This window comes from Salvelinus sp. IW2-2015, linkage group LG7 (assembly GCF_002910315.2).
Source record: "Salvelinus sp. IW2-2015 linkage group LG7, ASM291031v2, whole genome shotgun sequence".
NCBI classification, from domain to species: domain Eukaryota; kingdom Metazoa; phylum Chordata; class Actinopteri; order Salmoniformes; family Salmonidae; genus Salvelinus; species Salvelinus sp. IW2-2015.
This window is the reverse complement of record NC_036847.1, coordinates 8,861,848-8,888,935: the sequence shown is the minus strand read 5'-3', so window position 1 is coordinate 8,888,935 and position 27,088 is coordinate 8,861,848. Positions and strand designations below refer to the sequence as shown.

The 27,088-nt window shown below is 43.5% G+C and overlaps 1 protein-coding gene across 2 annotated transcripts in view; it reads left to right on the top strand.

Annotated features, from left to right (window-relative positions):
• LOC111966337 (paired box protein Pax-7) overlaps window positions 1-25,640 on the top strand; it is a 64,451-nt gene extending 38,811 nt beyond the window's left edge. For both annotated transcript variants that reach the window (XM_023990893.3, XM_023990892.3), the window contains exons 7-10: window positions 1,252-1,417; window positions 1,783-1,982; window positions 19,624-19,879; window positions 22,576-25,640. In XM_023990893.3, coding sequence (XP_023846661.1) covers window positions 1,252-1,417; window positions 1,783-1,982; window positions 19,624-19,879; window positions 22,576-22,691 — 738 coding nt within the window. In that variant the 3' untranslated portion in view covers window positions 22,692-25,640. The remainder of the gene's footprint in view (window positions 1-1,251; window positions 1,418-1,782; window positions 1,983-19,623; window positions 19,880-22,575) is intronic.
• Window positions 25,641-27,088: the final 1,448 nt, after the last annotated feature.

Below are 27,088 nucleotides of genomic sequence, written 5' to 3'. Positions count from 1 at the left end.
ATTTTAGATGCATTACAAGATTCATGTTCGCCTTGAGTGTCTGACCTGTGTTTGTCTTGATGGCTGCAGTTTGAGACAGCGTTGACTAGGTGCTCAAAGACAGGAACACCTTCCTAATACTGAGTTGCACCTCCCCCTTTTAMCCTCAGAACAGCCTCAATTCGTCAGGCATGGACTCGAAAGCGTTCCACAGGGATGMTAGCCCATATTGACTTCAATGCTGACTCCAATGTTTCCCACAGTTGCGTCAAGTTGATTGGATGTCCTTTGGGTGGWGGAYCATTCTTGATACACACGGGAAACTGTGCAGGGTGAAAAACCCAGCAGCGTTGCAGTTCTTGACACAAACCGGTGCACCTGGCACCTACTACCATACCCCATTCAAAGGCACTTAAATCTTTTGTCTTGCCCATACACCCTCTGAATGGCACACATACACAATCCATGTCTTAATTGTCTCAAGGCTTAAAAATCCTTCTTTAACCTGTCTCCTCCCCTTCATCTACACTGATTGAAGTGGATTTAACAAGTTACATCAATAAGGGATCATAGATTTCACCTGGATTTACCTGGTCAGTCTATGTCATGGAAAGAGAGTTCTTAATGTTTTGTACACTCAGTGTATAATGCCGGCAAAACCTTAAGCCCAAACCTATTTCCTATTTTCACATCAAATTCATCTCATTTTGTCCCAAATGGCACCTTTTTCCCTTTAGTGTCCACAGATCTCTGTGTAAAAAGTAGTGCAGAAAGTAGTGCACTACTTTGACCAGAGCCCATAGATCTCTGTTTAAAGGTAGTGCACTACTTTGACCAGGGCCCATAGATTTCTGTTCAAAGGTAGTGCCCTATAGGGAAAATTGATTTAATTTGGGACGCACACGGTGTGAATCAGCCTTTCAACCCAGCCGTTCCATTATTTTTTTATTTGATGTATTCCAACACCAGCACATGTGAAACTAGTGAAGGAGTTTTTTTTTGCAGTAATTTTGCCCATGGTGTGTGGGGCCCTCACACTGATGGTGTTAATTAAGATTTAAATGTGTTTGATTGACGCGATAGCGATTATCACCCCCAAAATAACACTGGGTCAACCAGTTTGAATGAACAGTTAAACAGTTAATTGCAGGTTCTTTGCCTTGGTCTGCCTCCCTCCCTTTCAAGTCTTTGTTTTCTATTTTTTTCTTTTTCTTTTCCTCCTTCCTGCCGTGCAGTCTCTCATTCATTCATGAAAATCCTCTTTCTCTCTAGGTGTGGTTCAGCAACCGACGGGCCAGGTGGCGTAAGCAAGCGGGAGCCAATCAGCTGGCGGCGTTCAATCACCTGTTGCCGGGCGGATTCCCAGGCAGCGGCATGCCCACGCTACCCACCTACCAGCTCCAAGATTCCGGCTACCCCACAACCACACTATCACAAGGTATAGACATCTCTACCACCACCTGCGAACACATGGTCCTAACATGTAGTGTTGAGGTACCATTATCAAAGTTGGTTAGCCACGTAGTGCTAGTGTGATCTAATGCTAATGTATTTTAACCTTGTCTGAGACCTGAAGGCGAATGTTACTGTAGCTCCTTGAGCTAATGCCTAGGATTTAGGTCAGTGGGCTAACGCGGACTCGTGGCGCATAGATGACATCTGAGTCACGTACTTGATTCGACCTGTTACAAAACACCCAGTAGCGCTAAGATGATATTGCATTCCTATGGTGCTGTGTATGTGATCATCACCTATGACCTTAAATGTGATTTCTCCCTGGTCCTCCTTCTTTATAAACCCCAGACGTTAGTGGCACGGTTCACCGCCCTCAGCCATTACCACCGTCCACCATGCACCAGGGAGGGCTGTCGGGCGGGGACGGCGGCTCGGCCTATGGCCTGTCGTCCAACCGTCATGGCTTCTCCAGCTACTCCGACTCCTTCATGAGCCCCTCGGCACCCAGTAACCACATGAACCCCGTCAGCAACGGCCTCTCCCCACAGGTAGGTCCTGGGGTTCAAATGGTGGCATGTCAGGGTGTGTGGATCTGTGTATTTGTGTGGAGGTATTATTCCACTGCTCTGAGGGTGTGTGTGGGTGTGTGTACAAGTCATGTGTGTACAAGTCACGTTGGTGTGTGAGGACAATTCTTCCGTACTAAGAAATGTACCTGCAACCTATAAAGAAAACACTCTGAAGAGAGTATACTTTTCCACGTCCCATTCAATTCAAATCTAAATCTTGTGCTGTAAAGAAATCTTGCTACAGTGCCAGAAAGCGAATCTCGATTGATAGGTTTTTTCTTGTCCAACTGTTTATTGTTATTGTTTATTAGGATCTCTGACAAATGCTATGATTGTTGATTGCATAAGTCCAAAACATGCATTCTCGCAACTAGGAGAAGAGTTGTGTTTTTGTCGTACCTCGGAAACCCAGTGTCTGCTTTTGATAGAGTAACGCCCAGTGGCTTGTCTCTGATTAAGAGGGTCTCTCGTGGCTTTGACTGTAAATGTGTCAAGTACAGAAGATACCAATATCCTCTTGCTACAGGGGGATTTTGGATGATAATGTTTGACAATTAATTTCATCCCACATCCCTGAGCCTCAAATCAAATGAGGACGATTGTTTGACACGTGGATTCTAAATGAATTAGAGTTTGAACTTGAAACCTACAACCATGTTCGACAAATCCTTCGCTCGACTCAGTAGGCACTACAGGGAAACAACTAATACGAAGATATCCTAGAAAAGAAAAGACGTAATCACATTCAACTAATGAGTCTTTTCACGCAATTGTCGAGCTGTGTCTACCGACATCATTTTCGGAATTAACAGACATCTCTGTCAAAGCGCTCTGTCCTAATGCATTGTAACTGATTAAAAAAAATAAGGCTTAGCTACCCAAGACAAACTTCCATAGATGAATGGTGGCATGGTAAATGACCTAGGCATTACGTATTTTTCACTCCGAAAATAGAGATGAATTCATCATTGAACGTTAAGGCATTATTCTATGAGACAGGTATATCATTTTAATGATATAGAGCTTCTTCCTCAGATTCTAAGTGATAACTTGATGTTAACAAGCCTGCTCTGCCTCTTCTGTGGGAGGTCCATCGGGTTTTTACATAAGAGTCTTTCTTTTCTTGGTCATCTCTTATTAGAGGACAGTGGACTCGATAAGGGAATGTTACACCGCTGTAATCAATTGGTGTCAGAGGCCTTTAATGTTTCCTTTCCCCTCTATCGTCCGCAATGCTATTGTTGTGTGTGCGTGCGTGCTTGTGTGTATGTGTGTGCGTCCGTGTGGCATGCAAATAGGAATTGTCCACTTTATCCTCTCACGGCATCTTGAACAATAACCATTGAAAATTAGAATTTCTGATCGGGTTTGATTTTTAACGGCCACAGAATAGAGAATAGGACGGATGTTGATGCAAACCACTGGTGAGGAGGAAATGATATGCAATTACTCAACAAAACTGGGCAGTCCAGCCCACCCGGAGCAACAAGATCTGACTAACAAGCAGAAAATAAGATTGAAATGGTGTTTAAAGAGTCTCAAATTTAATTCAATGCCACATTTGTCCGCAATTACCCCCGCATTCACACATATTTTATTGCGAGCCCCCCCCCCCCCTTGAAATATTTCTCAAAGCAGATTGAGAAAACTGGTAATACTTCCTCTCTTTTTTTCGGCGGAGAAGAGAAGAAAGAATGAAGGATTTGGGTGACAAAAAAGAGATTTTCTCTTGTACTGGAGAGTTGGGGGATAACAGGCACGTTCCTCAGCGTTTTCTGATTGTTAATCGTAGTGGTGGGGCTTTGGGAGGCTAATGCTTAGCGCTGCAAACCTGCATAAATATCAGGGACATGGGTTGGCTTTTCCTTATGATTATTAACGTGACTCCCTCTCTCCCTTGCTTGTTCGCCGGTAGAACAGATAAAATAACAAGACTTCCCTGTTTTACATTAGGGATTACGACGCTATAGTTCCCAAGCCTACTGTATGGGCAAGAAGAGATTTTTCTATTAAGAGAGGCCTTTACTTTGATTTTGCATACGTATGCGTTTATGTATTAGCAAAGGCATTTGAAAGTGATTTTTTTTATTCAATTTTATTCTAATAGGAAATAACTGAACTCTAGTATTTTGTAAATTAATTTCGAATAACATTACTCTAAGAATTTAAGAAGACGTGTTTCATTTGCATTTGAAGTGACAGAAGCATTTCAATCACGTGATGTTAATTCACAGCACCTCAGAAAATGACATGAAATCCGTAACAATGGGAGTTGTCAGCAACAGAGAAATGAGTTGTTAAAGCAGGTGGGTCAGCGATTCACAATCACAACCCATCCATTCTAATACGTTGCTCTACATGGGTGCTATTGTAAAGGTGTGTGTGTGTGTGTGTAAAATAGTTTGACATTTCTCCAGTCTTAGCAGCTCTATCTAGCTCTTCTCAACTCCCCTCTCTCTATCTCTCTCTCTTTCTCGCTGTCTTTCTCTCTCTCTTACCCCTTCGCCCAGGTCCACATGTGACATGTGGCAATCCCATCAACCTTTCATTGTGGGAGAAATTAATGTCCTCCCTGACAGCAGGACTATCACAGTTCAGCCCTCCAGACCACCACATTGCGCTCTGTGCAAGCAACCCCTGGCCGTGCCCCTGCAGACACAAATACTATCCTCTCCTCCCCTTCTCTCCTTCCCCGTCTCCCCCCTTTTCTGCAGGGAAGGCTCATAGCATATGCTGAAGAAGCTGCCCCCCTCTTTTTTCTTCTAAATCGAAATTCCTCCTCTTCTTCTCTTTCTTTTAAATCTCCCTCACTCTCTCCCTAAAATGTTCTGCTTTTCCCATCTCTCTCTTTCTCTCTGTGGAGTATTTTTGTCTGTCCTCAGTGTGGGCTACTATTTCCCCAATCCTTCTGTATGCCTTTAATAAAGCGTTCTATATGCGCACAGCAGAGAGAATATTTCCTTTACAGCAGGCAGGAACATATGGGAGGAGATGCAGCTTTCCCCAGTATGATTAGCCCATACAGTGCCAAAGCACGGGAATATATATGGAAATGCACGTGAGAGTGTGTGTGTGTGTGTGTAAATAACATTATTTTATTCCCCCATGCTTTTGTTGTAGTTTGTTGTTGTGTGTTATTGGGGATGTGAGCAGAGGAGCATTCCTCAGTCAATCCAGCCTTTACAACTTCTTCTTTCCCAAAGGAACATTTCTGTTCCAAAGTGGTTGTTTGTACATTTCCTTTCCTCGTTACAAGACTAAGATGTTTTAGGGAGTTTGTGTCTTGTTGGTTGTAATTGGTTTGACAAAGCTTGCAATGGAAAGCGCTTTACTTTGATCCAACTGTGGTTTATGCAACTAACATCAGCCCCACAAAATATTTATTCCCCCAATTTTTGTACCAGGACAAGCATTTTGTCTTGAAGTGATACTGGTATTTGCACATATTCCATACTGTCCCACACAACTTTCTTTTAGTGGGTTGGTGTTAGTGTACACATGGATACTATTGAGGTTGTTAAATAACTTTTAAAACCTCACCTTTGTAGCTGCCGTTTTCATTTTTTAGCTTTCTATGTTATTTTATTATTGTTTTAATGTAAAGTGTGTAGCGATTCTAAATACACTTTAAATAAAGTGCATTTATGTTGTCAACAACAGTAAGCAGCACTTAGAATTGCCAAGTACTGTACTGTAGATGTAAACACAAGCCAGCTGCACCTTCTTTTCCCTCCCTTTTGTGCACTACATGAAAAACCTGTTCCAACCACATTCTATTGCTTATTTAATTCCCCGATTCCGATAGAACCTGTTATAGACAATAGCAATCTGCATACTGCGTACCTCAGACAGATGACCAAGACCAAGTCATTACTAGTCAAGATGAAATAGTTCAAACTGAAGATAAGAAGTGAATATGTTCTAGTAGCATTGTGCCAGAGTTGTGCCAGCGTCCAGAACACATTTGTTCTCTGTGGGTGTTGTCTTGTTTGGTGTCCATTGAATGTTCCTGGACGCTGCCATTCATTGAACGTTACTGGAGGCTGCCATCCATTGAATGTTACTGGAGGCTGCCATCCATTGAACGTTACTGGAGGCTGCCATCCATTGAACGTCACTGGCAGTCTGCATTCATTGAATGTTACTGGAGGCTGCCATCCATTGAAATGTTACTGGAGGCTGCCATCCATTGACATTACTGGGGCTGCCTCATTGAACGTTACTGAGGCTGCCATCCATTGAATGTCACTGGGGCTGCCATCCATTGAATGTTGCTGGAGACTGCCATCCATTGAATTTTACTGGAGGCTGTCATCCATTGAACGTCACTGGAAGCTGCCAACCATTGAATGTTACTGGAGGCTGCCATCCATTGAACGTTACTGGAGGCTGCCATCCATTGAATGTTACTGGAGGCTGCCATCCATTGAATGTTACAGGAGGCTGCCATCAATTACCGCTCTTATACCAACCTCAAATTGTTTGTTATTTATTTAAAATGTAATCTCCCTCTCTCTCCCCCCACCCTCTATTGTAGTTATATCTAGCTTTGTCCTGGTAAAACTGATGGCTGGCATGGCTAAGACTTAGACTAGTTCCATTAAGCCCCTTTTGTCCCTACCAGTCAGAGGTAGGGAGTAATTTTCCAGTCTTGAACATGTGTCTCTAATTCTCCATATCTCAGTAGGTGTTAGAAAGCCTATCATCTTATACATGAGCCTGTCCAGTCTGAGCTCAGGGTAATAAGGGAAGGCTTATAAGACAGGTTTCTCACCATGATTTGTTGCATTTTTAAAAATCAAGTATGAGCACTGGGATTTAACCTCTAGAAAGCCCATAAACAACAAAATAGTTGTATAAAACTTACTTGAAATTGAATAATTTGTCTTTGTTTTTGATGACATGACAACATGCACTCTCATTCTGAGCAAAGGGGGCGTTGAAATGAATAGCATGAGAAATACATTTTTTTTTAAATGCACTTCATGATATCACTGCATTACCGTTTTCATTGTGAGATCAACCATCTTGACCCCTCCGTCATGTTTCCAATCATTTACATGAGATAACAATGTCGGGTGTGTTTCCAAATAATGAGCTCGAAAATAGCATAATGTCCATGCCCTCTGACAGGCAATAATTCAATTTGGATAGTGGATATTGCTTTTGGCATCTGATGCACACACAAGACGTTTTGTGCCCCCCCCCTTTCAAATTGAATGCGAAAGAATTACTGACTTTCATGTAGGAAACTAGCAGTAGAATGCAGCCAATTCCAAGTATTATTGAGGGAGAAAATTACAATATGAAAATGCTAGCCTTGTGATGGGAAAGTGCATTTGATATGTATGCAGCCTGGCTCCCAGTCATTCTGTTAGAGCCTTGGATTCTTGATGAAATAAAGCTGATCTTATTGAACCACGTTTTTAAAAATCTATTTGGCTATTTTCGGTCACCCCATTGTCAGACTGTTTTCTATATGAAATGTCAGATGACAGGCACAATGTTGGTCCCCTAATCCCTCGCTGTCAGGACACACAACTTGTTGACCCGTCACAGATAAACAAACAATTACCCACAAACAAACCCCAACTAAACCCATAAATTCATCATAAAAGTCAACAAAAGCACACACACAAAAATACTGAGAAAAAAGTCAAGGTTTTTCCTTCTTAATTTCAATTGCTGTGGTGGTGGAGGAAGATTTGTGTTTTGGAATGGCGGAAGAGCTCTGGCTAGCATTTGATGTCGGGGAGTGTGTGTTTGGGTGTGTGCGTTTGGGTGTGTGTATGTGAGCGAATAAGGCTGGGGTTTCAGCACTAGGGGATCAGAGCCACTGTAGCGCTCCCCGGCTCTCCCTTTGATCCATATCCCCAGGCCTGCCTGCCTGCGCCGCGCGCGCTAACTCAGGCCTCACTAGTGATTCCTGACAACTGTCTGCCCGAGATAAGGGGAGGGGGCCCTCTCCTCTCCCTCTTTCCCTCCCTCCTGTTCTCTCTCTCTTTCTCTCTCTTTCTCCCTCTCTCTCTCACTCCCTCTCCCCTCACCACAGCACTTCCATTAGCACAGCAGCCACTTTTTAAAAAGGGGATGAATATTTAAGAAGCCTGCACAGGAGTTGCCAAAAAAAAAACATTTACCAGGGGAGATGTTTTTGGCTCCCTCTCTCTCTCCCTCTCCCAGCCCCCTCTTGCTTTTGACAAGACACTGTGCACCTGAATGTCAATGAGAGAGAAATATATATATATATATATATATATATACACACACACACATATATATATATATATATATAGAGAGAGAGAGAGAGACTTGTGCCTCCTTAGTCTCCTACATTATGAAAACTTGGGGGTATTAAGCTCCTTCACTGGGCACCGTGTCAGCTGGCAAGCTCCGGTGTCAACATATCAAAAAGGATGAATGCATATATTTACATCACTTCCATACTTAGAGAGAGGGAAAGCGGGGGGAAGGGGAGAAGGGGGTACATACTTGTTAATTAGAACTCATCCTAAATACAGATGCTGTTTCAATTTGGCAAGAATCAAAAAAAAAGTAAGAAGCTTTAGAAGAGAAAAAGATGAGACCTGCCAAGAAAATCAGGCGAATTTAAATCATATCCACTGGCGGAATGTTTTTTTAGCATACATTTACTTATTTATTCATTTTGTTTCTTCTTCTTCTTCTAGCGATTTTCTTCTTCTTCTTCTTCTTCTTTTTCTTCTTGCTATTTTCTTCTTCTTCTTCTTCTTGCTATTTTCTTCTTCTTCTTCTTCTTGCTATTTTCTTCTTCTTCTTCTTCTTGCTATTTTCTTCTTCTTCTTCTTGCTATTTTCTTCTTCTTGCTATTTTCTTCTTCTTCTTGCTATTTCTTCTTCTTCTTCTTGCTGTTTTCTTCTTCTTCTTCTTGCTATTTTCTTCTTCTTCTTCTTCTTCTTCTTCTTCTTCTTCTTCTTCTTCTCCCAGCGCTGGAAGCGTGGAAATAAGAAAATACGAGTCTTCCTGGTCTGGTAATAGTAATTGTAGGTAGTAGAGTTTCAGTGGTTCGGATGAGTGGAAAGCACTCCTCCTTCCTCCTCTTCTCTTTCTCTGTGGTGCTCCATTGGAAGAATGGACTCAATAGCCCTTAAGCCCCTTAAAAGGTGTTTGAGTTATCTCACGCAGAGCCTCCTGGTGGTTAGGTAGGGCTATCGCTAGCCGAAACCATCTGGAGGTATAATAATTCAGAATACGATACAGTACTGTACTGAACAATGGGAATTTGAGAAACCAGACATAGGGGTTATGGCAGGTGAATGGTTATCAAAATGATAGGATGTCCTTGTGATTACTGAGAATACAGATAGGCCTACAACATGGTGAGATGCATCATGTGAAATTTGATATTATAAGGAGTCATTGGTTAACTTGGTTGCTCGTTCATTTACTTTGATTGGCTTTCTGTTGTCAAATGGTACTTGGTATTATTGGACCTTGTCAAATCTATTCTTTGTATTCCTGACCTCAAGATACTATTATATTATTTATTTAGATTTCTCTGTTGACCATTGGACATCTCTCTCCCACTTTTTTCACATTCTCTCCAATTCACTCTATCTCTCTCCCTTTAGGTCTGACATCACCTCTGTCTTCCTCTCCTTCTTTCTAATTTGCATCTCTCTCCCTCTATACCTATCCCCTCTCTCTCTCTCTCTCTCTCTCTCTCTCTCTCTCTCTCTCTCTCTCTCTGTGCCCTCACTCTCCCCAGAGAGGCAACATTATTCCCCCTCTCATAGGTGAATGGCTAGGGAGGACAATAAAAATGCTATTTAAATGCAAGGTTGTTTGTGTGCGGGTGAGAGATATTTTTCCTGCTGAAATTGAGGATGCTGTTGCATCCTGATAAATAGCAAATATAACGGAATGCGATTTACATTTATCTTGCAGAGGCAGCCAATATGAATTTCAGTAAGTCCTAGAAGATGAGGATTTAAGTGGAGTGGTGGAGACCGAAAAGCACACTGTGGGACCCACGCAGTTGCAAAGGCCTGTTAGATCAGTAGCTGTGTTTCTTTATTACACTCTATGGGCTTGGCATTAACAGGATCTTAAATACTGATCATATAGGCATATATATATATAGTATATACACTGAGTATACAAAACCTTAAGAACACCATCTTTTTCCACGACATAGACATATTAGGAAGGTATACTCATTGTATATACTGTACATTTCCATTATTTCCATAAGAGACTTCATTATAGAGGTTCTGAGTTCATTTTAACAGCAATTTTCACAGCCTTTTATCTAAACCACAGACAGTAAGTACACAATGGCTATCATATAGAATGGAATATATGAATGGAAACATAACCCTATCTTAGGGATGCAGGCAAGCTACAGCATACACTAACAGCCTTGGAGAGTGGTTTTCTCAATCTAAATCACCCTTTTCCCCTATAGTCTTCCTGCTACTGTAGGACAACAACACTACCTCAATTGTCCCATTGACCAGTAACAGGGTTCAATTTCAATCAGAAACAATTTCACAAAAGAACTATGGGTACAGATCGGAGATTATTGTGCCATAATCTCTGTGGGTCTTTTTTGTGACTCGTTGGGCCTCAGCCTTTCACAAGGTGGAACTGTCCGGTCAAAGTTCAGCATCCGGTCAAAGTTCAAAGGTCAAAAGGTTGGAAGGTCATTGAGTCTGGACTGTAGGGGGGCTCTGGCCACTGATGTGAACCTGCACCAGACACCCAGAGGTGAAAGATCAGCAGGGTGCATGTGCTTCCTGTTGGTCACAGATACCACTCTGACAGGTGGGGAAGCCGTGATTGATTAGCCTGGATGGTGAGTGTAGCGTTTAGTCTGGTTTAACCAGGCTAGTAAGTTATTGATAAACCTTAGCATAGCAAAAGGTGCGACTGTCACTCCGGTCAATCAGACCATGTTGGTTTTGGTCCAATGTTACTGTACCGTAGGCTGACTTTTCAACATTGATGAACAGCCTTTCCATTGCTCCTCTTTGAAGAAACCTATATAAAACTTCAGACACGGAAAGTAACCTATTTTTTCAATTATTTGAAATTGATTCTCTCTCTCGCTCTCTCTCTGCACTGCGGTCACCAGCTGGCTTGTGCTAACAGCAGCCCTCTCCCACTCGGTCTCCAGCTGAGAGCCATTTCACAATTTATTTGCATGTAATTATGGGCTATGAGGTTCCAATATTAGCACTGTCAAGAACAATTTGACCTGACATTCTTCACTGGGCCAACTCCCCGCTGTTTTTAGCAAACAAAACTCCCCCCTCCCCCCTCTCTCGCTTCCTCCCTCGCCTCAGTGAGTTCCCACTTCCCACCATCCGGTAGCAGCACCGACTCTCGCGGGCTGGTCGGGGAAATAAAACCACTCTGGCGAAATCATTAAAGGCTGCCGTTTAATTTGGTGGAGGCGGCGGAGTGGAGAGGCGAGAGGCGGGGAGGGAGCAAAAGAGGACGGAGAAGTGGAGAGGGGTGCAATAGAGGAAAGCTTACCTTGTTCCTGGCGTTCCTGAATCTATCCCGGTTCCATCTCTGTCATATTACCCGGAGAGGGAGAGCGGATTGCTGCTACACCTTCTCTGCGATGTGAGCCCCATAGAAAGCATTAACCTTTGGTTAGTGAGGGGCCTTGTAACACTTTGGAGTGGTTAGGAAGCGCTGACGGGTTTCTCCTATGCCACGGCTTCACTCTACTAAGCCAAGGCACACACATACAGAGCAGTTAGCAGTGCAGGTGAGAAATGTCCACATTAAAAATAAGAAAAACATGGCAAACCAAAGCAAAGGATGAATATTGACAAGGCTACAGTATCACACTGATATGGTTTTAGTGGTAGCTCATTTACATAATAAAAACATATGGGTATTCTCGGTATGGGTGAGCCTAGAATGTTAATATTTGTTGCTTACTGCATACATTTTTACTAAAGAGTACGTACTAAATAATATGTAGTAATTAGTCCACAGTATGTAGTTTTAGTACGTAGTAGGCAAGACAGATTCCGGCCACGGCCCATGTCACAGTGTGTGGTAGGAAGTGTGTTGCAGATCACTGAGGGTTAAAGGAGCCATATGGCCAGTGTTTCCCATAGCTAAACGTGTTGTGGTAAAATGACAGCTTGTTTGGTTACACGCTAATCGCTGTCATCTGCGCCTGGCTTGTCCTTGCCCAGTTCCTGTCACTGTCAATCAAACGCCTAATTTGAATCAATTAAAGACTTCCAACGGAGCACCCTTCCTCCCTCCATTTCTCCCTCTATCGCTATCTCCTCCTCCCATCCCCAGCCTCAGCCTCAGCCTCAGCTCCAGCCTCAGCCCCAGCCTCAGCCCCAACCTCAGCCCCAGCCTCAGCTCCAGCTCTAGCTCCTACCCTTCAAAATTCCTCACCCGCGCCTCCCATCGTTTTTCTTTTTTTTTGGCCGACGCTGCTTTTCACTTTCAATTAATGTGCTGCGGCCAATTAAGGTGCTGACATGCGACCGGGTGCCCCAATCAGCACTGTCATCTGCTCCCTGCCACTCTGCCACCACCCTTGGGTCTGACAGAGAGATGGATAGAGAGATGGATGGAGAGAGAGAAAGAAATAGAGAGAGCACAAGAAGGGGGAAATTGTGAGAGAGGCAGGATAGAGAGGACATAAAGAAATGGAGAGATAGAAAGAGAGAGGGAGAGTGAGTTAGAGAGGGAGATAAAGAGTGAGAGATAGAGGGAGAGAGGTCCCGTCCTGTTGGCTGCTCAGAGATGCTAATTACCCAGCTCTGTCTCCACGGTGACAAAACCTGCTAATTGTATTTATGCATTGGCTTTTACTTTGAAATAGACACTTAGTGACTAGACCTAGACTACCCACCTTGATGGGGGACTGGGATACAGAATTAGAATGGGGGTGTTAACTTGTAACTGGGTTGCAGTATGTATTAGAGTTGTGCAGTTTTTGGAGACACCCATTTTATTATTTTCTGTCTTTCATGCCATGGACCCCTTCTTTGCAGATTTTACATTTCAATATTTTAATAGAATTTCCAACTGTTCATACTGAGCTGAAAAAGTTATATTTTTTCAGTGCGCGAACATACTTTCACCTAGTGGCCGTGGCTGATTCTCCTAAATAGCAAATAGTAGCTACTTCATTTACATTACAATTGAATACAGCAATATAATCTGAGGTCACTATTATCTGTCGCTTGAATTGGCATGCGATTACATCAGATATGCCAAAATGATCTATTTTTCAATAGCAGCATTGCTCGACGAATACATTTGTTTTTCATTTGGGGTTGATTTGTTTGCGTACAACCCAGGCTTCATGACATTGAAATCTTATTTTTTTCGATGATGGGGGAGTTGGGATTTCAGGATTATTGCCTTTGACAATGAACCCATCTGCTTGCCGTAGAATGGCATAAGCTGATCTTGTAATTACTGATGATTGCATCAGATATTCACAATTCAATACTGTCATGCTTCTTAATTAGCTGTTTTCATCTGTGCTTCATATAGTTGCACCGGTCGCTGACTTAATTTCCATATAGGCGACATACTCTACATTTATACTACGTTAATGAGATATCAACCTACATTGAAAAGCCTTCAACAAATAACTCAGTATGAGGGTTGGCAATGGGAGTCGTTCTGTGGCCATACAGATAACCTGGTGACATTTGGAGGGCTCAACCTTTCTTCAACCTACAACCAACATATCAATGTACATTGTAAAAGGCTACAACCTACACTGAGAAGCCTTCGACAAAGAACTCAAACCATCATAAGCTGGTATCATGGTTGGAGATCTGGTGGTGAGTGGGAGATGTCATTCTGTAGACTTGAACCTGGTGACATTTGGAGTTGTCCATCTTTGTTCCACCTACAACTAACATAATATCAACCTACATTGAAAAGCGTGGAAAAAGACTCTAGCTAACCCCCATAAGCTGGCATCAGGGTTGAAGATCTAATGTCGAGTGGGAGACATTCTGTGGCGTTCAGATAACCTGGTGACATTTGGAAGGCTCAATCGTTTCCACTCTGCGCCCGACCCCTCTACCTGCCGACCACTGAGGGGCATGAGGGCACCATTCGGGGGCGTTTGAGTCAGGGTGAGAGGAGAGGCTTATCCAGTCTCCTCCAGTATGTGTGTGTGTGTGTGTGTGTGTGTGTGTGTGTGTGTGTGTGTGTGTGTGTTGTGTGTGTGTGTGTGTGTGTGTGTGTGTGTGTGTGTGTGTGTGTGTGTGTGTGTGTGTGTGTGTGTGTGTGTGTGTGTGTGTGTGTGTGTGTGTGTGTGTGTGTGTGGTAATTTGGAGCATGGAGTGGGCTGAATGGCACTGAGGTTGGCTACAGACAGACAGAAGGTCCTATCAGCTCTGCAGGCAGGCAGGCCCGCAGGCCTACACAGCAGTCCTACAGGGGCCTTTGTTACTCATCCCTCCTCCATCCATCCCTTTCTCTCTCTCTTTCTCTCCCCCCTTTCCTCCTACACCACTCACCATTCCTTTCCATCATCAGACCTGTGCTGTGAGAGGGAGAGGGAGAGGGGAGGAGGGAGGGAAAGAGAGGGAGGGAAAGAGATATGGGCCAGGTGGAGTGTTTTTTGGTTGTCTGGGGATGTAGTGTTCTTTAGTGCACAGTGTGATCTATACTCCCACGTGTGGTTTATTAAGACAGCGTTTCGTACCTTGCCAGTTTACAGTGTCTCTCTGTAGGTGGACTCCTGCTATGAAGCCTTACTCTGGGTAATGTAGTCTGTCATATTGTTTTGAAGAGGGGAACTTTATTCACAATGACAAAGAGAAATATTCACGATATTGCAGTACAGGTGATGAACACGTTCAAATGCCAGAGGATTGCAGACAGAGTAGAAAGAGATACTAATTGTTGAATTATTATCAATCAACCTTGAAATGTGTACATGCAGTATTTAGACATTCCGTCGTATAAGTTATGAGGGCACGGCTTGACAGCGCATCATACTGAAACCAGCATCGTGTTCATTCCAGATGAAATAGGACATCTCATTACAATGCAAATAGTATGTATCAGTTCCAGTCGTGTGAGACTACCACTCTATTTTGGGGGGCTATTAGAAAGAGAAGGCCATTAAATTGGTTCTGTCTCCGCCTCCGTAGCATTTCCACTTCGCTCCAGCTGAGAGAAAAAAACTGCCGCAACCGGGTCTGTCTGTTTCGGTGCCGGAAACCCAACAAATAGCGAGAGCTCGTCGAACAGTCACACAGAGACAAAAAATATAATTTAACAGTTCAGGAAATTAGGATTGCATGAAAGGCGGCTTTTTTGTGTTGCAAATGTGCTATTTATTTATCTGAAAGGATGCACATTGTATCAATTTACACTTCTCCGTTTACACGGCCGGAGGCTAGGGGGCTCAGAAGTTGAGAGAATTAATTACTTGTTTTATTATTATTTATAAAGTAATCTATCTGGGGTGTGTGTGTGTGTGTGAGAGAGAGACAGACAGACAGAGAGTGGGAGGCAGGGAATGCCCTGAGGCAGTGTCCTTTAAACTAGGTCCTGGCTTACATTATCTCCCCTTCCAGAACTGGCACAGACAGCAGACAAATGAAAACTGAGCTAGTAAAGGGGATGTTTCCCAAAATGAGAGAGAGTGAGCGAGGAGGGGGAGGAGGAGGGGGAGAAGGGGTAAGTAAGGAGGAGGGAAATAGAAGTGAGAAGGGTGGCGAGGGTTGAGAGGGTTGGAGAGCCACAGAGAGGAGCACATTGTTAAGAGAAGAGGGAAAGTTAAGTGTGTTTTTTGACCAGGGGGTATTTTTGCACCACTTCAGAGAAGCTTTGTCCCCCTCTACCCCTCCCTTCATCTCTCTCTCCCCTTCTATCTCTCTCTCCCCTTCTCCCTCTCTCTCCCCTTCTTCCTCTCTCTGGCCTGATCGTGGTCTTTGAGTTGGAGAGTAGAGAGCCTGGGGATATTGTTTGTCAGCCAGGCTGATTGGCAAACGTTCCCTGCTTCCTCCCAGCAGTCGTATCAGATACTAAGAGGTTACACTCAAACATGTGGAAAGAATATAGATTTTTACTTAGTGACGGTGGTAGTGGAAGTGCAGGAAATAATAGATTACAACGGCAAACCATGGCTGAGGTCTGGACCTCACTGTGCCTACACTCCCCTCCACCAACCATCTCTGTCTCTCACTCTCTTACACACACACACACACACACACGCACGCACGCACGCACGCACACACACACACACACACACACACACACACACACACACACACACACACACACACACACACACACACACACACAAACATGGAATGAACACAGGCAGTGTGGCTGGGGTCACAGCAGATCGTGTCGCTACACTGTGTGGCTTCCACAACTGTAGAGAGAGCCAGTCACTCACATCACAGAGACAGCCTTCCATTGGCTGCAGTGCTGGAAGAGGCTGGAGAGACCAATATCTCACAACATCTCTCCATGAGTCTCACATAAAGGCTTCGGCTATAGCTCTTGCTGCACTCTCCAAATATTCCCCTACGAGTCGCCGATTTAATTGACGTCAATAAGGTTATGCTAAATATGAAGATTTGAATAATTTGGGCTTTCAGTGCCACAATGGGCTCACCATGGTGACAGAACGCTTACCCGCTGCCCTGAATAGAGGTGTCAGGCCCCCTTACCTCATCCCCCTCGTCCCCCACATGGAGGCTTTGACACCTCCCGGGTCGCCTCTACCCCACGTAGGGCTCTAAATCGCCTTCCTGGGGAGACTCAAGCCCCTTAAACGCTCCTCAGACACACACTAATGCCCTCACCGGGCGCTGGGGGAAATTCTGTCAAATGAAGGAGAAAATAACGGCCTGGGTCGGTCAGAAGAATGAGGATTGAGGATTACAGGTACTTTACTAAAAGAGTTCTTAACGTTTCGTTACGATGTGTCCATCTTGGAAAATGAAAATTGTAAAATGGAGAATTTCATACTTGGCCATCATTAATTACTTTTTTCTCTCTCCAGAAAGACTAAAAACTATGAGATAAAACATGTATATCGGCCTATAAATACAGTATAACACCATTAAAAGAATTAGCCCTTTTTTAAAAGGAGGGTCATGACTGTTGAGGAAGTGTGCGTGGAATGTGGCGTGAATTCTAATTGGAACCACTAGATTTAGCATGGCGCTGATAGCATTGCGTTTAATTTAAGGGACAGATAAGAGAAGACTGGAGGAGAATGGAACCGCAATGAAGCGCCTGTTAAGTCCCTCTCTCTGCCCTCCAGCCGCTTGCCTATCCTAGACCCCCTCGCTGAGTCCCCTGTCCCCATACACTCATGTTCCCTACACCCTACCCAGCTAGCACATAATGTATTGAGAACCATATGCTTCTTAGAGCTTGGGAGAGCGCTTCTATAGGAATTTTAGTACTTCAGCATAACATTTTTTACAGGTATCCTCATGGTTCTCTTTAAAGTCATGTTCTCAGAACATTAAGAAAACTTTCCATAAAAACTACAAGAACACATTAGTAACGTTCATAGAACGTTCTAAGAATGTAATTTAAAAACATATGCATTCCGTTCTCAGCATCAACAAAACTATCTCTATCCTCTATCTTGCATGATTAATGCCTAAGCAAATACATTTCTTTGTCCTATCTGTGCTTGGAGTTCAAAAAAGTGACCCCAAACTAAGCTAGCAGTGTTATTAAAAGTCTTATTGTTTTCAGAACGATATTTAATTACCTTCAAATAACCTAGAATTTCCCTTCTCAGAATGTTAATAAAGCCTCCCAGGAAAACTTTCAGGGAACCATAGTAAAACATTCTCAGAACCTCCCTGCAATCTAAACATGTATGTTCCCAGAATAGTGAAATGTTCACTTCTTTTTCTCAGAACGTTTAAAAAACGTTCTGTTTTACCGGTCAGGAGTCATATGGCTTCGTTCCCAGAACCAATGACAAGGTAAAAATCTGTTGTTCTGCACCTGAGCAAGGCAGTTAACCCACTGTTCCCCGGGCACCGAAGACGTGGAAGTCGATTATGGCAGCCCCCCGCACCTCTGTGATTCAGTGGGGTTGGGTTAAATGCGGAAGACACATTTCAGTTGAATGCATTCAGTTGTACAACTGGCTAGGTATCCCCCTTTCCCTTTCCCTTTTCAATGGGAAACCAAAAACATACGTTCCCACAACATCCAATGAATCAAATGTGCTAGCTGGGTATGTAGTGTCCCCTTGTCCCCTTACACCCTACATGTAGTGTAACCTTGTTCCCTACACCTACGGTGTGTACCATTGTCTCTTATGTCTCTTATGTTTTGTACCCCTCTCCCCTACACCATATGCACTTGTTTGTGCACACGTAAATGCATGCAAGTGTGAGTGTCTGTGTGTGCACTTTGAAGGGCTGATGCATCTGTCCTGGTCTTGGTACAGTAGCTGGTGACCTCGCCCTCCTTCAGGGACCTCCTGTGGCCCTTATTTAAAACAGACAGGTTCTGGGTTGGGCTGAGGCTGCATGTGGGCTTGATTGTGTGGCCCGCTCTATTACTGGCTAATTGGTTTAGCAGCAGGAGTGTAAAGGAGCCAAAGGGCACTAGAGCGTAGCAGAGACTCAACAGGAACCTGATGTTGTAGCTAGAGGAGGCTCAGAGTGTGTGTGTGTGTGTTTATTTTGTATTGTGTGCCTTTCCCTCCATTTATCCATGCTCTGCTCCCCATTCCCATCTTAGCTTGTCGACATACTCTAATGTCAAGTTTAGTTCAAACAGCTGGGTTGTTATATATATATATATATATGTGTGTGTGTGTGTGTGTGTTCTACCCCTCATCATGTTTTGCATATTGAAAACAAATATTCTGATCGCCAGTACACATGTTTGTACAGTTCCGTAGAACCATTCTTATTACACCAGTGTGTTTCATAATCCTGATCCCCAATAAACAGGTTGGTTCTCTCAGCCAGCTGACCCTTGCATTCTTACTTTCACTGTGATGATCACCATGTTCCTTATATACTATACTACTTTTATAGGGTGCCATTTCAGAATGCATTTTCATGACACCAAACCAGGGAGCACTGGAAGTTTGGCATGTCATCGCCTACAGTGTGTGTTATCTGTGCCAATCAAAGCTGAAGGACGACATAGCTGCTGTGTCTGTCTGCTGTAGTCTCCAGAGGCGTCTAATGGAGACTCCTTAGGATCTTATTTAAACAGTGTGAATCATTCATGAGCTCTGGGAGACAGAGCTGCTCTGGGAGAGCTGCAGGGGCTACTACAGATTAGGAGGGCTCCCCAAGCGCTTGTTGTGGAGCAGGCCCCGGGACGAGAGGTGTCTGCCTCTGCCAAGAGAACCCCCCCATCTTTATCTTCATCTCTACATCTCTTTCTCTGCCCACCCTCCTCTTGCTAGTGTCGAAAGGAACACTGCTTGCCTCAACGTTAGTTCAGTCATCCACTTAATAACTCCCAATATTATAGACTGAGCAACTCTCTATATTTTGTCAAGTTTGTTATGCAATAGTTGAACCCTTTGCCTATATATACTGTACCATTGATCCACAGCACACTGACTGAGCTTCTCCTCTCCTCCATCCCCCCCTTCCCTCCATCCCCCCAGGTGATGAGCATCCTGAGTAACCCCAGCGGCGTGCCATCACAGTCCCAGCATGACTTCTCCATCTCGCCCCTCCACGGCAGCCTGGAGTCGTCCAACTCCATCTCGGCCAGCTGCAGCCAGCGCTCCTCAGACCAGTCCATCAAGACGGTGGACAGCATGGCCTCCTCCCAGTCCTACTGCCCTCCCACCTACAGCACCACCAGCTACAGTGTGGACCCTGTTACCGCCGGCTACCAGTACAGCCAATACGGACAGAGTGAGTAGTGGGTTACTAGGGGTAGCGACATGCAGGGCTGTAGGATACGTGTCGTTTGAGAGACACCGTCACCTCTTCTGTTGTAGCGCAAGACATGAAGTGCCTGACAGCTTTAGTCTTGTGCCATTAAAATGGCTAGGTGTGTATCAAATCAAATCAAATTGTATTGGTCACATGCACATGGTTAGCATATATTATTGCGAGTGTAGCGAAATGCTTGTGCTTCTAGTTCTGACAGTGCAGAAATATTTAACAGTAATCCAACAATTCCACAACAACTACCTAATACACACAAATCTAAGTAAAGGGATGGAATAAGAATATATACATATAAATATATGGATGAGCGATGACCGAGCGGCATGGGCAAGATGCAATAGATGGTATAGAATACAGTATATACATATGAGATGAGTAATGCAATACGTGTGTGTGTTTGTTTGTGTACGCCTCCGTGGGTACACACCCATCTAATGGAAGAGGTTTGGAGTGTGTGTGTGTTTGATTGGGTTTTATTTAAGATGTATAGACTGGGTGAAAAGAGCTTCCCTTCGAGGGTGAACAAGTATTTACCCCCTTTCTGATATTCTCTATTTTTGTTATCAGATAAAGGGAACCAGAGTTTACAAATAACACAAACATGGTATACTTGTTTTATTTATTTAATTAACAAAGTTATGCAACATCCATTTCCCTTATGTGAAAAAGTAATTGCCCCCTTACACTCAATAACTGGTTGTGCCACCTTTAGCTGCAATGACTGCAACCAAACGCTTCCTGTAGTTGTTGATCAGTCTCTCATGTCGCTGTAGATTTGATTGTGTGTTTTGGATCATTGTCTTGCTGCATGACCCAGCTGCGCTTCAGCTTCAGCTCACAGACGGATGGCCTGACATTCTCCTGTAGAATTCTCTGATACAGAGCAGAATTCATGGTTCCTTCTATTAAAGCAAGTTGTCCAGGTCCTGAGGCAGCAAAGCATCCCCAAAACATCACACTACCACCACCATGCTTGACCGCTGGTATGAGGTTCTTACTGTGGAATGCAGTGCTTGGTTTTCGCCAGGCATAATTACTTTTTCACACAGGGAATTGGATATTGCATAACTTTGGTAATTAAATAAATAAAATAAGTATACCATTTTAGTGTTGTTTGTAAACTCTGGTTCCTTTTATCTAATATTAGGTTTTGGTTGAAGATCTGATAACAAAAATAGAGAAAATCAGGAAGGGTGCAAATACTTGTTCACGGCACTGCGGGTCTCCCCCCCGCCCCACACACACACACATACACATACAGATACACAAACACACGTGCGCGCACACGCACACACCACACACACACACGCACGCACACACATTCCCTCCCCAGCCGTCAGGGTGACGGACAGGTCGGCGGACGTCCTCCCCGCCCACAGGTGTGCCTCTCCTACCGTTACACCTCTACCCCTGACAGCTTCCTTTCTCTACTTACCGTCAGCCCCGTCAGCACCCCTGACAGCAGTCTGGCACGGTCTACAGTAAGATGCACACAAGCGCACACAGACACACACACATACTGTGCCCCTCTCCTGTCACACCCTCTCCACTTCCTCCTCTTTCGACAAAAGAAGGGGTTCAAATCACCTGCAGCGGGGAGGAGCATCAGAAAGAGCGACAGACTAGACATGTTTATAAAAAAGAAGGGAAGATGGGCCAATAAGCCCTAATGCCAGCATGCTAATATCCACCTTCAGCAGCCTGTCTGTGCCATGTCTAAGGCTGTATAAGCTGGCCTCCGGTTGGCTCCTTTGTTCGGCGATGACACATTTTCTCCTAATATCAGTCATTTGAATTGGACACAATCTCAAAAGAGCCAATTGAGGCACGCACATAGTAGACAGACAGATAGAGACGCAGACATCAATGCAGACGTGCACACAGAAAAGACAGACAGACGGAGCTACACACAATCTATTTCTACCTGCACGTTCCATAACGTTGTTCCCTACGTGGCCCATCACTAGGATGGAGGGTTAAATGGAGGGCTTCCTTAGTCTTGCCCCTTGTTCCTTCCTAGTTCTCCTGTCCTCTGTTTGTCCCCCCTGACACCCAGCCCTGCGGCCCATTGGCTACACCTCTGCCCCAACCAATCAGCCTCTCCTAATGTCTTTTTAGCTTGTGTGGGGAAATTGAAACAGTGTGAGGTGTGAGCTAGATCAATACCCAGCCCCTGGGTTGTAGGTTGTCATGGGGGAATGTAGGTAGTTGGGGTTTGACCCCATGACCCAGTGTCTGCCCGCAGGTGAGAGTATACACGTGTTCCTGATAAAGTTCTATTCTAGTAATCGGTCAGTCAATTCAGGAGAGCGGAGATCCGTCCAGTCACAGCCCTGCCTGGTTGGATGACTGGCCGAACCCTGGGGGCTGGGTTAGTTAGTTAGTCACACCGTGGCCGTGTTGAACAGGATGTGTGTTTTGAATGGGGGACACACATGCACACACACACAAATGTTTGTCTCTGTAACACACGCGTACACACGCATGTACACACAAATGGGTAGTGACTATAGAGAAACCCTTTGCAGGCGGGGAACCAAAGGAAGCCCCAGGTTGCTGCTAAATATGGTACATGTGCCAAATGTTTTTGTAAAAATCTCTATAAAATAAAACTTAGGCTAAGTATGTGTGTATTTGTCCTGTGCTTCCATCTGCAGCTGCTGTGGACTACCTGGCGAAGAACGTGAGCCTGTCCAGCCAGCGGAGGATGAAGCTGGGAGACCACTCAGCTGTTCTGGGACTACTCCAGGTGGAAACGGGACAGGCCTACTAGATTGGTGGCACTCTACTGTCCCCCATCTCCCCCACACTAGCCCCTTGACCTGCCACCGGCGCCTCTCCCTCACCCCTATCTCTCTCACCGTCACCTCCATCACCAACGGGAGAGCCAGAAGTGTGTGTGTGTGTGTGTGTGTGTGTGCAGACGTGTTTCTGTGTTTGTGTGTGTTTGTGGGAGAGAGACTAGACAGAAGATGAAAGCACTTGTAGTCTCGAAGAGAGAAATTGACTGAAATTGAAGCAGCCATTCCAGGAGGAGGAGCAGGGAGCTGTAGCTACAGTCTCTTTCCACTGTTCAACCATTTCACAATTCCTCCTCTCATCCTCAACCAAGAGACCCTTACAGGGCTATGGAGAGCTAGAGGGGAATGAGCTCCTACTGTCTTGGGCCCATATTTAAATGGCCTGCCCGACCTACGCTACCAAAAGTTAGCACATGCAGGCCGAACAAGTGTAGCTTATCTTTCATTCCCAAGTTTTTGGACCATGTCATTTGTTACGGTACTTAGCTACTGGTGTTATAATTCTATTTGTCATTATAACTGTGGCTGTTCCTATTGCTGTTCAAAATTATAATTATTGTTACAATGTTGTTTACTTTCCATTTTGTCAAAGATTTCATTGGCGTTTGCTGGTATTATTTGAACAGATGATTTAGAGGAGCTTACAGAGAAAGAATGGAGGGGGGAGAAAGAGAGAGAGAAAGAGAGGGAGGAGGGGCTTACTGAGAAAGAAGGGAGGGGGGAGAAAGAGAGGGAGAAGGTTGAGAAGGTCTGATAGCAGCTTGCTACTGAAGTCTCTCATGTCATGGATTTTGACCTTCCCACTCTAATCTCGTGCCCGACATTTCTAAAGGAACTTAAAGGCTACTCTGTGGGACGTTGAGCTCCTCAGAATCATCTGGGAATGAACGGCCAATGGGAAACTCCTAATTCCAGAGGTCCGCTTCACCCAGCCTCCCCCAGGCATTGATTGGCTACAGGGACCAGAGGATTGTTTTGAGGGGAAGAAAATGTTCAATGTTCAAGGACATCCATGTGTTTAGCTAATGCTAGGTCAATCATTACTTGCCATTACCATTCCGAGGTTGTTTGGAGGTCTTTTCATGGGTAGTGGCGGTTTTAGTGTGTCATACTTAATGTATGTATGTCTTACAAAATTATGACCAATATATTTGCATTATTTCTCTCTAAAACAAGAGTGGTGCAGCATTCCAAAATCACAAAGTACTTGAACTATGGAATTTCATTGTATTTTTTATTCTACATTATTTTGTTGAAAACCATTCCAAGATATGACAATTTGTATTGAATATTTGTGCCATACAAACTGTTTTATTATCTGTATCTCACATTATGCATCCCAGAAAATGACTCTAAGCTCTTAAAAGGTATAGTATTCACATCAGTCTGATATAATATGAAATAGCCCCCCAATACATAACAGATGTAAAATAAAACGTAAATATTAAAACTGTAGAATCTGAGCATATTGGAACCAACCGTATTCTGGTTAAGTAAAAAAAACAGTGAATATTACATTCAAAATCTGATTGTGTATGGGTTGTTTATATGAAAACATGTGTTGTACTAAAACATATCAATGATGATTATGAGGTTGATGAGGATGATGGTTGAGAAGACATTGATGGTTGAGTGAATGCTGCATCTCTTGAAGTCTTACAATGTATATTTGTGTTACATTCCTGAATATTTGTTTGTTTCATTTTCTCCTTTTACTATGTTGTATTGATGTAAAAAAAAAAAAAAAAAATACAGATTGTATTTTAGCTTTTGCTCTTAAAAATGATTGATGAAAATGAACAATACCACTCAATTCACCAATTTTTGTAACTGGAAAATATGGATGTTATCCAATATCCACTGATCAAGAGAACAGCTGAAACATTTTCACATGAAAAAGTGTATCAGAGCAGGAATATTGAATTGGAACTCAGACCTGAGAGAAAAAAAGTCATTATTCACGTTTACATTCCTATTGGAAGTTGATTCTTCCCCCATTTTAACAGACATTCCCCTCCTGTTGGGACCAATGGATTGTTCCTGTCAAACCTCACAGACAACATCTTACGTTCCCCCACTTACCTATCTCTTCCTGGGGCATAACATGAGGCGCGGACACTGACCCTTGAACTTGCTGTGGGGTAACATGGCCTCATATGCTCATTTTGGACACACACATACCTGAATGACTTTCCAGGACCTTAAAGGGATACTTCGAGATTTTGGCAATGAGGCCCTTTGTTTACTTCCCCAGAGTCAGATGAAATTGTGGATACCTTTTTTTATGTTTCTGTGTCCATTATGAAGGAAGTTAGAGGTAGTATTGTGAACCATTGCTAACTATCGTTAGCACAATGACTGGGAGTCTATGGGTATCTGCTAGCATGACTTCCAGCCATTGCACTAACGCTACTTAGCAATTGCACTAGAGCAATTTAGCAACTTCCTTCAAACAGCACACAGAGACATAAAAATGGTATCCATGAGTTCATCTGACTCCTGGGAAGTAGATCATTGACAAAATCCTTGAAGTATCACACCCTCTCATCCAAAGCAGTCCAATCAGTATTTTCAGGAAACCCACACAGACTTTACGGCTGCTGTGCCAATCAGTGCTCACCACAACCCTTCCAATTTGTGTATTTTCTACAAAAAGAAACAGAGAAAGAAATACACGTTCCTGACCTCCCCCTCTACACCAGTGCCCCCGCCTCCCGCCTACCTGTAGTTTTTTTTACTCTTGCTTTATTCTATTTCTGTTCAGCATGTGTGTATATTACCATGGCATAATTTATTCTACTGTATGAAGTATTAGAGTAGTGGGAAACTTGTATTGGCATTTACTACCCTCAGCCTGTTGGTGTGTTGACTGTAACACTGGCGTAACTGTTATCAATTAAAGCTCTAAAACTGGACCAAGACCACTGCTTGGTCGACTCTTTTATTTCAGTGTCCTTTATACTTATTTAGTACTTTATACAGTACCTAAGTACTATACATTTGTATAAGTACTGCTGTATATTTCATACGGGATCTGGTTCTGGTTTAATGTGATCGAATAGTGTTGACCTCTGCTTCTCAAATATACTGTTATTTTCCCCATTATAATCAAATCTTTAAACATAATAGGCAGAATAGAATCGCAATTTAATGCAGGCGTTTTACATTCAGAAATTCACATTAGCTCATAGGACAAAATACCCGATCATAATATCCCCTTTCTACTACATTCCAGAAAGCTTTGATGTCAAGTACATCTATAAAGTAACAGTGATCAGTGATTTAAGATCCCAAGAATCCCCGTTTGTACAATCCAGAGTTGAATGAGCCAGTGTTACCAGGGGCATCACTACAGCAGGGACTTTCTTCGTGACCTCACAGAGGAGGCAGTATGGGGATGTTAGGCCCCCGGGGCATTGGGGCCCTCGTTATGTGTCGGTCCCCAGTAAGACTAGCTGTCGCCTTTGGCGTCGGCTAATGGGGTTCCTAATAAATCAAATCAAATCAAATGTTCAGACCTGGGCCCATATAGACAAAGCATCTTAGAGTAGAAAATTGGGGCTGAGAATGGAAGCATTTTACTCCTACTGTTATGGGTAAAAATAAAACCTATGCATGAGCCTCTTTAGTTATAAGAGTCCCACCTAGTCAACAGATATTTAGGAGACCTCATGAGCTGTCCAAACCAGTAGAGAGTTACCAGGAGGTCTTGATAATAGAAAAAGGCAGTGTGTTTTGCGCCACATGCAATTGCTTTGGAGTTGTTAAAATAATGTTTTGCACTTGTGACAATCATTTCACGCGTGGCCTATTTAACACGATATGCCTAAATACTTATAACCACTAGCTAGGCTAATCAATAATCACATATTTTTCTTTCGATTATTTATTTAACACAAGTCATGTTATTTCAAGTTATCCTTTTGGAGCACAATATCACAGTGTTAAAAAATAGGTTGTGACTTGATGCCTACTGTGCCAAGGCAATTTAGAGTTGTTAAACTGAAGTGACGAGAGTGACGAGTGTAATATAACGGTAATATTATAAAAAATCCGCTTTTAACAACTATCAGAATTTGTTAAAAAAAAAGGTTAAGCATACCAACAAATTGGTCGTATCAGGTGAAAATTATATCAAACATTTTACCATTGCTACTTTTGATGGTTGTCTAAAGCTTGCTATAGAGTCCACAGCTGGCGATGACTCATCATAAAAATAATATAGTGTATACTATGGTAGGAATACTATAGTGTTCACTGTAGTGTTTTTGGAGGACTTTACCGTAGTATTCACTAAAGTGTTTTTGCAGTCTTCAGTCTGCAAAAACACTACAGCGAATTCTGTAGTATTTACACTTGACTATAGTAT